Below are 17,534 nucleotides of genomic sequence, written 5' to 3' on the forward strand. Positions count from 1 at the left end.
GCCTGCGATATCCTTTCCATCTTCCTGCCATTTTTTCCCCATTTCTTGATTACCTTCTTACAAGTTGCAACTCAAAACTCCCTGACTCAGTTAGATAGAACTGACTACTTTTCCTCTATGTATCCCTTTGAAAGGGGAATCTGTCCCTGTGTTAGAGTCAGTAACATGTACTATACTTCCTGCCTCTCTCCTCTGCTGGACTCAAGGCTCCCTGTGTGCAGGCACCTTGTCTTACTTTTTATTCCTCCTCTCAGGGTTTAGCCCATCACAGCCATCAGCTCACAGGTGTTGGCTACACTAATCCTGGCCCCTCAGCTTATTTCTAAGTGACCTTGTCAAGTTATCAACTTCTCTGAGCCCCAGTTGCTTCAACTATAAATCTTGACAGGGTTTTGTTAAAATAAAAGGAGCTGGTATGTGTAAAAATGTAAGTTAAGGGCCATAAAATGCTTTCTATAATTTTTGTTGTTTCATGTCTTTCAGTTTCTAATAATTTCTTATCATGAATGTCATATGTGGTAATTATAGAGAATTAAGAGAATAAAATCACTCAATCTTGACAGAGATAACCACTATTAGTATTTCATTGTATTTCTTTTCAGACAATTTTCTGTAGTTAAACCTATGTAGATATATATGAACAGCATTTTATAATTTGAAATATTCTGCTTTTTTCATATTTTTATGAGCTGAGTTTTTTTTAGCAGAACATTGTGAGCATTTTTAATTAAATCAAGCATTTTTTGGAAAGAGTTTTTAAAAAGTAGTTTGGTTAGATATATAATATTCTAATGAAACAGTGTTTCACTATTCTATACTTGGAAATTTAGGTTATTTCCAGTTTTTTGCTTATTTCTTTTCCTATAATGTAAAATGAATATGTTTTGTGGATAAGCTTTATCCCAATTTCATATTGTTTTCCTAAGCTAGATTGCCTAGAAATACAATTACTGCATTATAATGTATAATCATTTTGAAGGTTATCCATACTAATTTCCAGATTTCTTCCCAGAAGTTTTATAGAAAACCCCACCTAGCAACATAATTTACATGTCTTTTCTTACCATAATCTCACCGGAATTTGGATTTGTGTTTTAAATAGTTGACAAAGTTGAGGGCTAATGGTTCCTCATTATTGGTTTTATTTGCATTTATTTGATTACTACTTAGAGTGAACTTTTTTTTTCCATAATGACATTAGTCATTTTTTTTGGTCTGCATTTATTTGTATTTATTTATTTTACAGAGAGAGAGAGAGCACAAGTAGGCAGAGCAGCAGGCAGAGGCAGCCGCTTAACCGACTAAGCCACCCAGGCGCCCTGCATTTACCTATTCTTGTCTCTTGCCTCTATTTCTGTTGGTGTATATTCCCAGTGCATAGTGACTTCTAGGGCTCTCTCAATAGTGTTGTTTATTGCATTTAGTTATATTTATTGTATGAATATAATATAAAATATTATTTTTGTCATATTTTTGCAAATATTTTCCCAGTTTTTCCTTTGCTTTTTAATTTTGTTTTTTTCTTGTAACATACAAAAACCTGAAATTGATGTGATCCACTTCCAGAGAGTAGTTAAGTAATCACATATATTTTCTTTTGACTTTATAACATCTTACTCTGTAATACAGTTGGGCTCTGTTTAGTACAAAGTACAGAATTTGGTATAAATGTAGTATAGGATAAATTAGAATTTAATTTAATTTTATTTCATACACTCGGGCAGTTTTTCTAGTTCTCCGTGTTAAGTAAGCCATCCTTCTCCATTGACTTGTGATGTCTTCTTTATTGTATATTAAGGATTTTAAGTGTACTAAAATCTGTTTGGGGGCTATTTTTCTCTTTTCATCAACCTGTCAAATTTCATGCCAAAAAACCTTTTTTTTTTGGAGGGGGAGGGGCAGAGGGAGAGGGAGAAGGAGAAAGAGAACCTCAAGCAGGTTCCGTGCCCTGCGCAGAGCCTGACTTGGGCCTTGATCTCACAACCCTGAGATCATGACTTGAGTCGAAATCCGGAGTGGGACACTTAACCAACTGAGCCACATAGGTGCTTCTAAACACTTTTAATTATTGTAATTTTTTTATGTTTTGATAACTAATAAGATAAATTTAATAACTTTCCTATTAAAACTGTTATTGTAAGATTCTGCCCATTTAATCTTCCAGATTAATTTTTTTTTTCCTCCCAATTTATTTATTTTCAGAAAGACAGTATTCACTATTTTTTTCACCACACCCAGTGCTCCATGCAAGCCGTGCCCTCTATAATACCCACCACCTGGTACCCCAACCTCCCACCCCCCCGCCACTTCAAACCCCTCAGACTGTTTTTCAGAGTCCATAGTCTCTCATGGTTCACCTCCCCTTCCAATTTACCCAAATTCCCTACTACTCTCTAACGCCCCTTGTCCTCCATGCTATTGGTTATGCTCCACAAATGAGTGAAACCATATGATAATTGACTCTCTCTGCTTGACTGATTTCACTCAGCATAATCTCTTCCAGTCCCATCCATGTTGCTACAAAAGTTGGATATTCGTCCTTTCTGATGGAGGCATAATACTCCATAGTGTATATGGACCACATCTTCCTTATCCATTCATCCGTTGAAGGGCATCTTGGTTCTTTCCATAGTTTGGCGACTGTGGCCATTGCTGCTATAAACATTGGGGTACAGATGGCCCTTCTTTTCACGACATCTGTATCTTTGGGGTAAATACCCAGGAGTGCAACTGCAGGGTCGTAGGGAAGCTCTATTTTTAATTTCTTGAGGAATCTCCACACTGTTCTCCAAAGAGGCTGCACCAACTTGCATTCCCACCAACAGTGTAAGAGGGTTCCCCTTTCTCCACATCCTCTCCAACACATGTTGTTTCCTGTTTTGTTAATTTTGGCCATTCTAACTGGTGTAAGGTGATATCTCAATGTGGTTTTAATTTGAATCTCCCTGAGGGCTAATGATGATGAGCATTTTTTCATGTGTCTGATAGCCATTTGTATGTCTTGATTGGAGAAGTGTCTGTTCATATCTTCTGCCCATTTTTTGATGTGTTTGTTCCAGATTAATTTTTAATTGAAATACATTTGACATATAATATGCAAATTAAAGATCTATGACATGTTAATTTTGTACATTTATATATTGTGATATGATTGCCATTGTAGTGATAATTGGCCCCTCTATTACATTACTTAATTACCCTTTTTTTTTAGTTCAAATAAATAAGTTCTAGTCTCAGATTCTTTTAACTAAAAACAATTCTGTTGAGATTTTGATTGGAATTGCTCTAAACCTCAAAATTAATTTTATTCACTTCCTGATTTAACATATGAGTGCCTACCTTTGATTTACTCATCTCTGTAATAGGTAGCTAGCTGTCAGTTCTAATCAACACTTTCTTTAACAGCCTTCACAGTTTATTTGAAATTCAGCCTTTGGTAATTTGAAGTATCCTTTTGAGTCCAGTTGGGGAAAATTCTTTGCCTAACAAATCTTCTAAGATTAACTGTTCAAAGCGTTTTTTTTTTTTTTTTTTTCCTGATGGTTTCTTCAGGGAATGATAAATAGGAAAATAATCCTTGGAATAACAACCTTTGATTAGAATCTTATCTTTCATTTGCCTTTGGTTTTTTTGATTTATTTAGAAAAACACAAGCATACTCTGATTTGTAATCCTTTAAGGTGTACATTCCTTCATCCTCCTAGCCCCTTGGTGGCTTACAAAATTGTTTCTTTTTCTTTGTAGTTTAGAAATGTTCACTGACTCTGCCTTGCTTAATTTTATAATCTCTAGCTTAATTTTGTTTGGTACTGTATCATTCTCTTTCTCTGTCTCTGGCCTCTTTCTTTTTTTGTTTTGACTTTTTGCAATTACTTCTGTTGTTTTCAGCTTTATACCATCTGTTCTGTGTTTTGGAATCCTGATTATTGTACATTGGATCTCCCTGCTCTGTTCTCTATTTATTTAAAGCTCTATCCCATTTCTTGCATTTGCATAACCATTCTGTTCTCAAGGTATTTCACGAGTTTATTTTCTTCTATGGTTATCTGCAGTGTCATTTCTGCTTTGTATAGCTTCAAATGGCATTCTTAATTCTTCTTATTTTCATTGCACTGAATTTGTTTTTTTCTTGAGCCATTCTTATTGAATATAAATGTTGTCTTTTTGACACCTCTTTAAGTTTCACCTTTACTTTAAACACTTACTGTTTTCAATCATTTCTTAATTTTTTTGAGACATTAGAAATGAATGAATTTTCATTTCAGCTGTTGCTTTGTTTTCTTTTCCAAGATGACTTTGGTTACAAATTTGTTGTTGTTGTTGTTAATTAATTCATCTTTCATATTGATGAATTAAGATTTGCTGGCACTGAAAAATTTTCATGATAGGTTATTGTAATTGGCATTTTAATGAGATTTGAAGGAAAGTAATTCCTGGTACTATGAATCCTTCTAGCTTCCAGAAATTCTGTGTTGCATTCCTATAACCTAATTTATATGATGCCTGACACATGACAGTGTGAAAATAGGTGATTAAACATTCTTTAACAATGGTATTTTTCTTCTATTTTAGGGCCTTCACTGTGACTTTGCCTGCCTGATGTTTCAGTACTTAGTAAATAAGCCTTCAGAAGAAAGGGTCAGGGAGATCATTGTTAATGCTGTTGAAATTGAACAGGTAAACAAGGAAGCTTGTATGATTAGCACATCTCTTTTCCTCTGATGTTTGTACCATTATTATATTGAATTGACTCAGGAAATTGCCACTTGTAGGTCAAAGCAAATATCAGTAATTTTCAACCTGACAGTACCAACAGATGATACATTGCAATTATCATGTCAGCTTATAATTTGGTTTGTAAGTAAATGTTATATGTTAAGCTTTTACGTGTACTAAAATCTGTTTTGGAACTGTTTTTTTCTATCTCATTGATCTATCATGTTTTATGTCATAGCAAACTATTTGAATTATTTTAGCTTTAATTTTTTTTTTTTTAGATTTTCAGCTAAAGGGTAATGACGGTTTCTTGTTTGTTTTGTATTTTCAAAACTGAGCATGGTATCTAGCTTGAAGTTTTCACTAAATGTTTATAGAATTAGTAAATAAATGAATTAGTGAATAGTAAAACTTAATAAATAGAATGTAAAAATCTCTAACTACAAAGTCGTAGATGTTCCACTTAGGACTTTTTTTTGTATATATCATTTGAAAGAATTAGTTTAAAAGTAAAGTAAATTTAAAAAATTTTTTATTATGTTCGGTTAGCCACCATACAATAATGCTTTGTTAGTTTTTGATGTAGTGTTCAACAATTCCTTAGTTGTGTACAGCACTCAGTGCTCATTATAACATATGTCCTCCTTAATACCCATCACCCAGTTAGCTCATCCTTCCACCCCCCTCCTTTCTGTAACCCTCAGTTTGTTTCCTGGAGTCCAGAGTCTTTCATGGTTTGTCTCCCTCTCTGATTTCTTCCCAGTTTTCCCTCCCTTCCCCTGTGGTCCTCCATGCTATTCCTTATGTTCCACATGAATGAAACTGTATGATAATTGTCTTTTGTTGCTTGACTTATTTAGCAAAATAAAATTTTTAAACTTTAAAAAAAAATACTGTATAGTTCAATAGCTGTGGTTTTCACATTGGGAAGGAGAAAATGCATGAAATGCATTTTGGTATTTTTAATCATTTTGAGAATTAAATTCAAATGGTTAATTTTTTTTAATTTTTAAAATGATTTTATTTATTAATTTTTGAGAGAAAGTAAGAAAGAGCACACAAGTGGGGAAGTGGGACAGTGGGAGAAGCAGACTACCCAGTGAGGAGGGAACTTGATGCGGGACTCGATTTGGGACTCGATCCCACGATCCTGGGATCATGACCTGAGTTGAAGGCAGATGCTTGTCTGATTAAGCCACCCAGGCACCCTAATGTGCTTATTTTTCCCCTATTAACATATAACCACTGTCTTTCAATATAGTTGGAGTTCAATTTATCTCCCAACCCCCATATCCATTTTTATTTTAGTCTCATTTTCTTTGCTAAGTGTGTTTCTATCTTTCCCAATTCCCTTCCATAACTATGTGCCCAACAGTGATCATCTTTGGTGAATCTTTTTCCAGATATTTCAGGGCAAAATATCTCATTTTTTCAATGGAGAAAGCCTATGAATTAAGGCTTTCTATAATGCTACTCTGTAAAATACCAGTAATTTGATAGTTTCAATTTACTTAGGCTATTTAAGAATATGAAATACTTTGAATAGTAATACCCCAAACATTTTTAAACAAATGAACGTTGCCATGTTGAAAGAATTTACCCTAGTATACTTTCCTCAGGGACTTAGATGATTTAAAAAAAAAAAAAAATGAAAACCCTATTTTTATTTGGAAAATATTTATTGTTCTATCTCTGTATTTTATTCTGTTTTGGTTAAAATCTTAGGAGTTTTTAACAGAAGCCCTACCAGTTGGCCTCATTGGAATGAATTGTGTTTTGATGAAACAGTATATTGAGTTTGTAGCTGACAGATTACTTGTGGAACTTGGATTCTCAAAGGTAAGGTATTTAAAAATATATTACTACAAGCTAAAATGTTATACCAAGTAAGGCCACTAAAATGCTATATTTTATTGAAAGCATTTGTAACATACCTATCTACTTTTAAAATGTGTGTGACAAACCCTGTTTTGCATAAACAAATTGGTCTTGAAAAATCCTTTGGAACTTGGAATTCATAACAGAAGTAGGAGGCTGATAAATCTTATTAACTGAGCTCAATAAATTACTTATAATAATTGTAGGTATTTAATGGGATTATCTTTAAGTAAATCGGATTTATTATGTGTATATATGTTTACCCTCATAAATCCCCAGGGGTCAATATTGTAATTTTTTTTTATAAAGATTTTATTTATTTATCAGAGAGAGAGGGAGAGAGAGCGAGCACAGGCAGACAGAATGTCAGGCAGAGGCAGAGGGAGAAGCAGGCTCCTTGGACGCTGGGATCATGACCTGAGCCGAAGGCAGCTGCTTAACCAACTGAGCCACCCAGGCGTCCCCAATATTGTAATTTTTATGTTAATATTTTTTAAAAGATTTATTTATTTATTTTAGGGAGTGGGAGAAAGAGCTCAACTGCAGGAAAGGGCAAAGGAAGAGGGAGAGAGAGAGAATCCTCCAGCAGACTCCCCACTGAGCCGTTGAGCGTGGAGGCCACATGGGGCTCAGTCCCAGGACCCTGAGAGCATGACCTGAGCTGAAGTCAAGAGTCTGCTTCTTTTTCTTTTTTTAACGACTGTATTTATTTATTTCACAGATAGAGATCAGAAGTAGGAAGAGAGGCAAGCAGAGAGAGAGGGAGAAGCAGGCTCCCTGCTGAGCAGAGAGCCTGATGCAGGGCTCGATCCCAGGACCCTCGGATCTTGACCTGAGCCGAAGGCAGCGGCTTAACCCACTGAGCCACCCAGGTGCTCCAAGAATCTGCTTCTTAATCGACTAAGCATTCCAGGAGTCCCACATTTGTATTTCTTTTAAAGCCTATTTACCTTTTATTTGTTTAGTGAGATTAGTTCATCAGAAATTAATACTTTTATTTTTTTATTTTTAAAAAGATTTATTTATTTGAGAGAGAGAGAGAGAGCTAGCGAGCGAGCTTGGTGAGGAGGGCAGGGGGGAGGGAAAGAATCTTAAGCAGACTCTAAGCCGAGCACAGAGACCCACACAGGCTCCATCTCATGACCCTGAGATCACAACCTGAGCTGAAACTCAGAGTCAGATACTTAACCAACTGAGCCACCCAGACGCCCCTGAATTTTAAATATGAGTAGTTATTAGGAAGACATTAACTGTCATAATTTGACCCCTTGAGCTCAGTTGTCTTAAAATTTATTTTTTATTTTGTTTATCAGAAATAATATACCTGAATATCATAAAGAGGTATGCTTCTCACATTAACAGATGGAGGCTGCGCTAGTCTACCTGGGTTCCAATCCTGGTTCTGCCACTTTCTATCTATAGGACCTCAAGCAAGTTGCTTAACCTCTTATCCCCATTCCTTCATCCATGAAAGGGAGATGATGATAATAATAATACTTATCACAAAAGATTGTTGATGAGTTGGTATACTTAAAGCATTTCAAATAGTATCAGACATACAGTAAATGTACACTAGGTGGTCATGTCGTCTTCACCGTAATTGGAACATTCATAGATCTTGACTATGTACTATATATATGATGGTAATTAGAAATTAGAGGTTTTAACTTCTTAGCATGGAAACGTGAGTTTACATTGTATTTAATGAGAAGCGTTATGAAATCCATGATGCTGGAGTAATCATTACCTTTCTCAGTAATGCATTTATATGCTGGTAACCACAGAAATACCACCATGAAAGAGCCCAATTAGGCAAAGGTTTTTGTCAGATGAACTATAGTTTATTATTTTAATTATAAAATTCTGTGTTGACTGACAATGAATGGAGAAGTCAAGATTATAATTGCATTAATATGATCTCTTAAATTTATTAACAATATATTTTTAAAAATTGTGTTTGTTCCTAAGTAATACCAATATATTTGTTACAGGAAAATTAATTTCCTCACTTGAGCCTTAAAGAGAACTCACTGTGATTTAACTGACCACCATATCCTCACATTTTTACATCCAGGTTCTCCTGCTTTTTAGAAATCTGTGGACTCCTGGGTCTAATTTTCCCTTTGGGACCTGGCTCCCTGTAGATCTATAAAACATCCCGCCTACAGAAGAAAACCTAAACGTAGTATGAAAAATCGTTTTTCCACAGGCCTTCAACAAAACTCAATAAATTCCAAAAGGCAGAAATTATATAGACCTTTTAGATTTTAATGCAGTAAAAATAGAAATTAACAATGAAAGATTGCCAAAAAATTTTGTCTACTTAGAAATTAAGAAGCTGTCCTTTAAAATGAGATTAAAATGAAAATATAAAGTAATAGAAAATGTGAACTAAATGATGATAGGGTTACTATATATCAAAATTTATAGAATGTATCCAAATAGATCCTCAAAGGAAAAGTGATAGCCTTGAATGTGTAGATTAAGAAGACAAGACAGTTTAAAATACATGAACCACACTTTAAATTATTATTAATTTAAATTATTTAAATTATTATTAATTATTATTAATTCTTTAAATTAAAGAAACTTAGAAAAAGAACTGTTCCTCTAATGACAGTTTTTAGCAAAATAAGAGATTACTTAAATTAGCAAATGTTTGTCATTTATACAGAATTCTAAGTAGCCATATTAATGTTTTCAACTTCTCTTTTGGTTTGGGATTAGTCAACAAATGTTTGAGTGCTTCAGTGGCTCAATCAAGCCACTTAATTTATTTTCTGGTATTATTGAAATGTAGTTGACATACAGTGTGATATTAGTTTCAGGTGTACAACTGACTGATGATTCCGTACATTACCCAGTGCTCCCCACGAGAAGTATGGTTACCACTTGTCACCATATAGTGTTATTACAATAGTATTGACTATATTCCCTATGTTGTACTTTTCATCTCCAGGACTGACTTATTTTATAACTGAAAATTTGTACCTTTAATTCCCTTCATATATTTCACCCATCCTCCCCGCTTCCCCTCTCTGGCAGTCACCAGTTTGTTCTCTGTATTTATGAGTCTGTTTCTGATTTTTTTGTTTGTTTGTTTATATATTTTGTTTTTCTTAGATTCCACATAGGAATGAAATCATATGGTATTTCTCTTTCTCTGACTTATTCCACTTATGGTAATTCCCTCTAGGTCCATCCATGTTGTCACAGATGGCAGGGTCTCATTCATTTTTTTTTTTTTTAAGATTTTATTTATTTGAGAGAGAGCATGAGGAAGAGATCAGGAATGGGGGTGGGGAGGGCCGAGGGAGAGGGAGGAGCCGATTCTGCACTGAGCAGGGAGCCCCAAGGGCGGGACTCAATCCCTGGACCTGGGAATCATAACCTGAGCTGAAGGCAGACACTTAACCAACTGAGCCACCCAGGAGCCCAGATCTCATTCATTTTTATGCTGAGTAATATTTGTGTGTGTGTGTGTGTGTGTGTGTGTGTATGTACGTACATAGTATATCTTCCTTATCCATTCTTCTGTTGATAGACCCTTGGGATATATTCACACATCTACTACTGTTGTAAATAATGCTGCAGTAAATGTAGGGATGCATATATCTTTTTAGATTTGTGTTTTTGTTTCCTTTGGGTAAATACTCTGTAGTGGAATTACTGGATCATATGGTATTTCTGTTTTTAAGTTTTCGAGGAACCTCCATATGGTTTTCACCAGTGGCTGTAACAGTTTATATTCTCCAGCTACAATGCCTGAGAGTTTCCCTTTTCTCCACATCCACACCAATGCTTGCTATTTCTTGTCTTTTTTTAAGAAATGTTTTTATTTAGTTATTAGAGAGAGAGAGCATGAGCAGGGGTTGGGGGTGCCCTGAGGAGGGACAGAGGGAGAAGGAGAAGCAGACTCCCAACTGAGCAGGGAACCTGATGTGGGACTCCATCCCAGAACCCTGGAATTATGACCTGAGCCAAAGGCAGGTGCTTAACCAACTGAGCCACGCAGGTCCCCTATTTCTGGCCTTTTTGGTACTAAATATTGTGACAGTGTGAGGTGATATCTCATTGTGGTTTTGTTTTTGCATTTCCTTGATGACTAGTGAGTGATGTTGACCATTTTTTCAAGTGTTGGTTGACCATCTGATATCTTCTTTGGAAAAGTGTCTCGCTTCTCTGCCCATTTATCCCCCTCTGGCCATTTTTAAAATCAGATGATTTGTTGTTTGGGTGTTGTGTACATTCTTTAGATGTTTTGGATATTAACCCTTTATTGGATACATCAAATATTTAAAATATTTACAAATGTTTTCTCCCATTCTGTAGGTTGCCTTTTTGTTTTATTGATGGTCTCCTTTGCTGTAGTCTTAATAGTTTATTTTTGCTTTTGTTTCTCTTGCATAAGGAGATATATTCATATTTATGTTGCTAAAGCCAAATTCCAAGACATTACTGCCTTTTTTTTTTTAAGGAGTTTTATGGTTTCAGGTCTCACATTTAGATCTTTCATCCATTTGAGTTCATTTTTGTGTTTGGTGAAGAAAAGTAGTTCAGTTTCATTCTTTTGCATGCAGCTGTCCAGTTTTCCCAGCAGTATTTATTGAAAAGACTACCTTTTCCTCATTGTATATTCTTACCTCCTTTGTCGCAGATTAATTGGGCATATGAACATGGGTTTATTTCTTGACTCTTTCCTGTACTATTGATCAAATTATCTAATTTTTGTGCCAGTACCCTATTGTTTTGATTACCAAGCTTTCTACTATATCTTGAAATCTGAGATTGTGATACTTCCAGCTTTGCTTTTCTTTCTCAAGATTGCTTTAGCTATTCAGGGCCTTTTTTGGTTCCATACAATTTTTAGGATGATTCAAGTTATGTGAAAAATACATGCACTTAATTAATTTAGTTTTAGTTACTTTGTCCATGCCATGGGTGATTTATTTTTTTAAATAAATTTTTAAAAGATTTTATTTATTTATTTGATAGAGAGACAGTGAGAGAGGGAACACAAGCAGGAGGAGTGGGAGAGGGAGAAGCAGGCTTCCTGCTGATGTGGGGCTCAATCCCAGGACCCAAGGATCATGACCTGAGCCAAAGGCAGACACTAAATGACTGAGCCACCCAGGCGCCCTGCCATAGATGATTTAAATCAGGTTTTTTGGAAGGCTCCAGTTTTAAAATGCAGTAAATCTGTAACTATTGGTTCAGTGCTTTTTTCACTATATCCTGCTAGTTCAAATTTTCACTCCCTCTTAGCGCATTATTTCTGACCTGCAATGTTATTGAATTCTGTAACTCAACTACACACAACATTTGATCTTTTGTTGAAAAAATATATATATGTATGTATATATATGTGTATGTAATATTAAGATATCAAGCTTTTTATTAAGCTTCATTAAAAGTCACAGAGCATGCAATTTCCTTTTTAACAAACGTATAGTTCAGTGGTTTTAGTATATTCAGAGGTGTACAACTGTCACAACAATCTGTTTCAGAGTATTTTTAGCACCCCACAAAGAAACTGTACTCATTAGCCATCAGCCAAATAATACTCTAAACCAAATTTTATTTATCCATTTATCAGTTGATGGACATTTCAGTAGTTTCATTTCAGTAGACATTTCAGAATAATGCAAATAGGGGGCAACTGGGTGGCTCAGTGGGCTAATGGGCTAATGGGCTAATGGGCTAATGGCTCAGGTCATGATACCAGAGTCCTGGGATTGAGCCCCACATTGGGCTCTCTGCTCAGCGGGGAGCCTGCTTCCCCCTCTCTCTCTGCCTGCCTCTCTGCCTACTTGTGATCTCTGTCTGATAAATAAATAAATAAATAAATTTTAAAAAAAAAGAAGAATGCAAATAGGAGCATTCATTTATAAATGTTTGTGTGGACAGTGTTTTCATTTCTCTGGGATATGTAACTACAAGTGAAATTGCTACGTCCTGTGGTAGTTGTTTTTAATTATTAAGAGGAAGTGCCAAACTGTTTTTCAAAGCAACTGCACCATTTTACATCCAGTATTGTATGAGAGCTTGTTTCTGCGCATCTTCGCCAACACGTCTGATGCATCTTTTTTGTTATAGCCGTCCTAGTGGGTGTGAAGTAGCGTTTCATTGCAGTCTTCTTTTTTTTTTTTTAATTTTTTAAAGATTTTATTCATTTATTTGACTGACAGAGATCACAAGTAGGCAGAGAGGCAGGCAGAGAGAGAGAGGAGGAAGCAGGCTCCCCGCCAAGCAGGGAGCCCGACGCGGGACTCGATCCTAGGACCACGAGATCATGACCCGAGCTGAAGGCAGCGGCTTAACCCACTGAGCCACCCAGGTGCCCCTCATTGCAGTCTTGATTCACATTCTCACTAATGAGTAATGATTTTGAGCATCTTTCCAGGTGTTTCTTGGCTTTGGTATACCTTCTTTAGAGAAATATCTGTTTGTTGATTCAGACCCATTATCCATTTTTAGTTGGGTTATTTGAAAATATTCTTATCTGTGGCATCCATAATCCCTGCTGGAATACACTCCTAAATTTAAAAATCCTATTTTATTGCCCCTCATGGATCACTGAAATGTTTCATGGTTTTTCATCAAGCTGAGTCGCCAAGTCTGCTTCTTGAATTCAGAAGTAGTGGAAAAGCTTCTTGTTAACATATATTCCACTTTTGGTGGCGTGTGGGTGGCTCAGTGGGTTAAAGCCTCTGCCTTTGGCTCAGGTCATGCATGATCCCAGGGTTCTGGGATCAAGCCCCACATCGGGCTCTCTGCTCAGTAGGGAGCCTGCTTCCCTTCCTCTCTCTCTGCCTGCCTCTCTGCCTACTTGTGATCTCTGTCAAATAAATAAATAAAACCTTAAAAAAAAAACACATAAATTTCACTTATAGTTTGGAGACCTCTATGGATAGTATTTATTCTCTTTTCTCATCACGGTCGCTTAACATCAATGGGTTAATTATCTGTTATGAACTGAGAAACATGGTAAGGTTCACAGTACATTTTTGGTAATTCAGTATTTTGTAGTATCATGTCTGTGTGACCACCTAATGGTTATACCTGTGAAAAGGTCTATAATGTCAATCGTGTATTGGATCTTTCAAGCTGCAAAAACATTTTAGTTTGATTGGTATTAAATCTTTCATTTCTGCAGTAATATTTGTCTTCTTCCTACTTCTTAAAATACCAGAGATGCTCATGTAGTTTCTTAAAGTTAGTAGGTGATCTCAATTGTGTTACAACTAATCAGCCTTGATTGCCTCTAAGACCTTCTGGAATCATGGATCCTACAGGTGACTAGACAGGTGTTAGGAGACTTGAGCTTGTTAGTTACCTGTTCGTCTTGTGGATATGATTTGGCATCTTCAGAATGTCTAATAACATGTCTTCTCTTTTTAGGTTTTTCAGGCAGAAAATCCCTTTGATTTTATGGAAAACATTTCTTTGGAAGGGAAAACAAATTTCTTTGAGAAACGAGTGGCAGAGTATCAACGTTTTGCAGTCATGGCGGAAACCACAGATAACGTCTTCACCTTGGATGCAGATTTTTAAAACACTTCCCATATATAAACATATCACTGGCAGATAGCAGTCTGTTTTTCTTTGTTTAAAGAAAACCCCACCAAACTTAAAGTACCTCCTTTAGGGAATAGAAGTTTGCTCAAGAGGAAGTCTAAAACCAAACTTCAAATCAAGTTGGATTTATATAAATACACTCTAATTTTCTTGTTGAACAACCAGCTTGTGACTTAAATGCTTTTGTTGTGTCACTAAAATATAAGATGGTACTATGTGGGGGTTAAGAGCATGAGGTGAGGGGTCAGATACGAGTTTGACATTCTGCCCTTACTACTTGTGCGATTCTTGGCAAGTCAGTTAATCTCTCTAAATCTCAGTGTATGTATCTTTAAAGTGAATGTAATAGTAGGTCCTAAATTTATCACATGGAAATGAGGATTAAGCCACAAAATAAATGCTTAGTCAATATTACCACCACCACTATTACTATTATGACTTACTAATAGTGTTAATTATGGTGTTGTTGTGATAAAATGCTCCCCTGTCTTCCAAGTAATTGTGATTCTGGGTCTTAAGATCTAGATTAAATCTTTGTTTGAAACAATTTTTGAGGGAGAATACAAGGATTTCATTTAAGAGATTATAATTCTCATTAACTTGAAAATAACTTCTTTGGATTCCTCAGCATGTGGTAAAGGAAATTTAGTTCTTAGTTGTTTGGGGCAGGATACTTAGGAAGTGGAATTCAGGAGATTATCCTGGCAGTTGACCTTGTAAGTAAAATGATTCTCCTCCTTTGGAAGTCAAAATGATCACTATTGCCATAGTCCTGAAATGTTTAAAGCCCAGGTGAATTAGCTATAATAGCATTTCCCAAAGAATATTCTAAGAGCTGTTAGTCCCTCTCTATATTTTGAGGGGAAAGAAAAGGGATTCTGTGGTCAGATGAATCTGGGAAATGTTTGTCTTCCCTTCCTCTTTAGAACATATAGTCAGTACATCAAGGATAGAGAAATTCTAAGTACGTAAGCTTACTCCCTCCCAGCAGACTTTCTTAATACAAATACAAATAGAAAATTTTCACCTGTTAACATCTCATCCAACTGGTGTTCCTCAGAACATAGCTTGGAAAAAGTTGGCCTTGAACCATTTTACACTTAGGGGAAGGAGTTGGGGACTGAGTTCAGGAGACCTGGTGGGGATTACTGACCCATTTGTATTTGTGCTAAGCTGAGTAATGCACCTGAGACTGACCTCAGCTGTTCTTCTTTAATACTCTTTAAACTCTTATGTTGTTACAAGGTATAGTCCAAATAATGGAAGTATGCCTCCTGCACAGCAGCAGATGGCAAGGGAGACAAAGGTCTCTGCAGACGCTGAGCGAGGAGAGGCCGGGAACCCCTCATTATCATTAGGAAGAATCAAGAAGTAGCCTGGGCCCCTCAAACAGTGTGGTTCTCCACTTACAGCAACTTTTTATAAAATTCTGCAACCTGGAATTTAGAGATTTTTCACTTTGCCTAAATTTTTGCTTCATTTATTTGGCAGTGATCTAGTTGACTTTGTGAAACTGGGAGTTCTCGAGCAGGTGCAAGAGGAGCAGGTCATAACTGTGTTAGGGAGAGGTCAGAAACTTGACATATTTCCGCCTATGACAATGCCATGTATTTGTTCAGTTTTTCAGTTTGTTCTGTGTTGCAGAGTTGGCCAGCTGTTTTTATGTCCTCTCAGGGGATCCCACAACAGCCTTGGGAGCTTGAAGAGCAGCTAGTATTGACATTTTACTAATGGGAGAGAGTGAGGCTCAGAGAAGTTAAATGACTTGGCTAAGATCTGCTCGTATCACTGTCCCTACAGTAGAATTCTTTTTTCTTAGAGATTATCATCTTTTTTGTGTTTAGTCCCTTACATCCATGTTCATGTGATTTTGTCTGTTTCCTCATTCAAGTACCGTGTACTTCATTACGGTGTTATATAAATTATTTAACTATATTCAGATAGTGTGTTCAAAGATGTGCCTACTACTATACTGAACACTGAACATTTAAAACTAACAATATCTGCAGTGATATCAGAATGAAAGAAAAACGTTTTCAGTGCATATTCCCTTTGTTTGGAATCCAGATCTTTCTCATAGGTAATGGCAGGTGCCTTAATATGAAGCTTATTTATAGTAGCAATAAACCTAATTCTATTGAGATGAAGAAGTTTTATTTCTGAAATACTGGATTTTTAATACACTGGTTTATTATATTCGGTGTTCTAGATCCTTTTCCAGGCCTCTAGGTTACATATTTATTTATTATGTTTAGTACTTTGGCTCTTAGCTCTTAAGGAATGAAGCAATTGTGGAATCTCTTTTTAATATTATCTTGCAAGTAAAGAAAAAAATTCAGAGTATGTTTACAACTTCTTTTTTTAATAGCACATATATTCAGATCATGGTTACAGTAGTCAAGTTCATTATTTAGGAATATAAAAACTTGTAGTTCATGACAGATTGCAGTTATTAAACATATTTCATTGTAGTATATGGAATCATGACTTGGAAAAACTTTGGAAGACAGACCCAGTACTTTCCGATAAGCCTGTTGTGTTGTTCAGTTATGTACAGTAATAAACAATTATTTTTACATACAAGCTTACTTGAGTCCTGTCTTCATTGTCTCGCTTTGGAACATCAGATTTTTCTGCTGCTTTTTGCCATTTTGTTTTTTATTCATAAAAAAGTGATTACAGTTGACCCTTGAACAACATGGGAGTTAGGGGTACCAATCCTCCCCCCACAGTTGAAAATCTACATGTAGCCTTTGATTCCCCCAAAACTTAACTACTAATAGCCTCCTGTTGAGCAGAAGCCTTACCAATAACACAGTCAATTAACATGTATTTTGTGTGTAGTATATATGATATACTGCATTTTATAATAAAGTAAGTTAGAATAAAATGTTATTAAGAAAGTTGTAAGGAAGAGAAAATACACTTAACAGTACTGTCCCCTATTGAAAAAAATCTGCATGTAAGTGGACCCATGCAGGTCAAACCCATGTTGTTCAAGGGTCAACTGTATTGAGAAATCATACCAGTTTGTGTATTTTAAAAATACTTTATTTGATATTCAGAATTTTGCATTTTACCTTTAAATATGCTAACATCAGTGTCATAGAATCCCCAAATTGCATTTGTACAGATTAAGCTCAGGGCTAAATGTCACTAACTGACTTTCAGTGATAAATCTGCTCTTGGGCTGCATGAAAGCCAGCTTAGTCCTATAATCAGGTTTATGTTTTTCCACTAAATTGAGTGAATTGGCAGCCAACTCAGGAACTCTTGCTCGGCGGAATCTATATGAGTGGCACAGAAGGGAAATCTGTGTATTTTTGTTTTTCCCACCCTTTAAATAATCTCCTCTTTAGACA

At 35.8% G+C, this 17,534-nt stretch overlaps 1 protein-coding gene across 1 annotated transcript in view; it reads left to right on the forward strand.

Moving 5' to 3' along the window:
- The window catches only part of RRM2B (ribonucleotide reductase regulatory TP53 inducible subunit M2B), a 40,903-nt gene extending 24,148 nt beyond the window's left edge, over window positions 1-16,755 (forward strand). The window contains exons 7-9 of the mRNA XM_044245187.1: window positions 4,573-4,677; window positions 6,442-6,555; window positions 13,996-16,755. Coding sequence (XP_044101122.1) covers window positions 4,573-4,677; window positions 6,442-6,555; window positions 13,996-14,148 — 372 coding nt within the window. The 3' untranslated portion in view covers window positions 14,149-16,755. The remainder of the gene's footprint in view (window positions 1-4,572; window positions 4,678-6,441; window positions 6,556-13,995) is intronic.
- The last annotated feature ends 779 nt before the right edge of the window (window positions 16,756-17,534 follow it).

Source organism: Neovison vison, chromosome 4 (assembly GCF_020171115.1).
Source record: "Neovison vison isolate M4711 chromosome 4, ASM_NN_V1, whole genome shotgun sequence".
NCBI lineage: Eukaryota > Metazoa > Chordata > Mammalia > Carnivora > Mustelidae > Neogale > Neogale vison.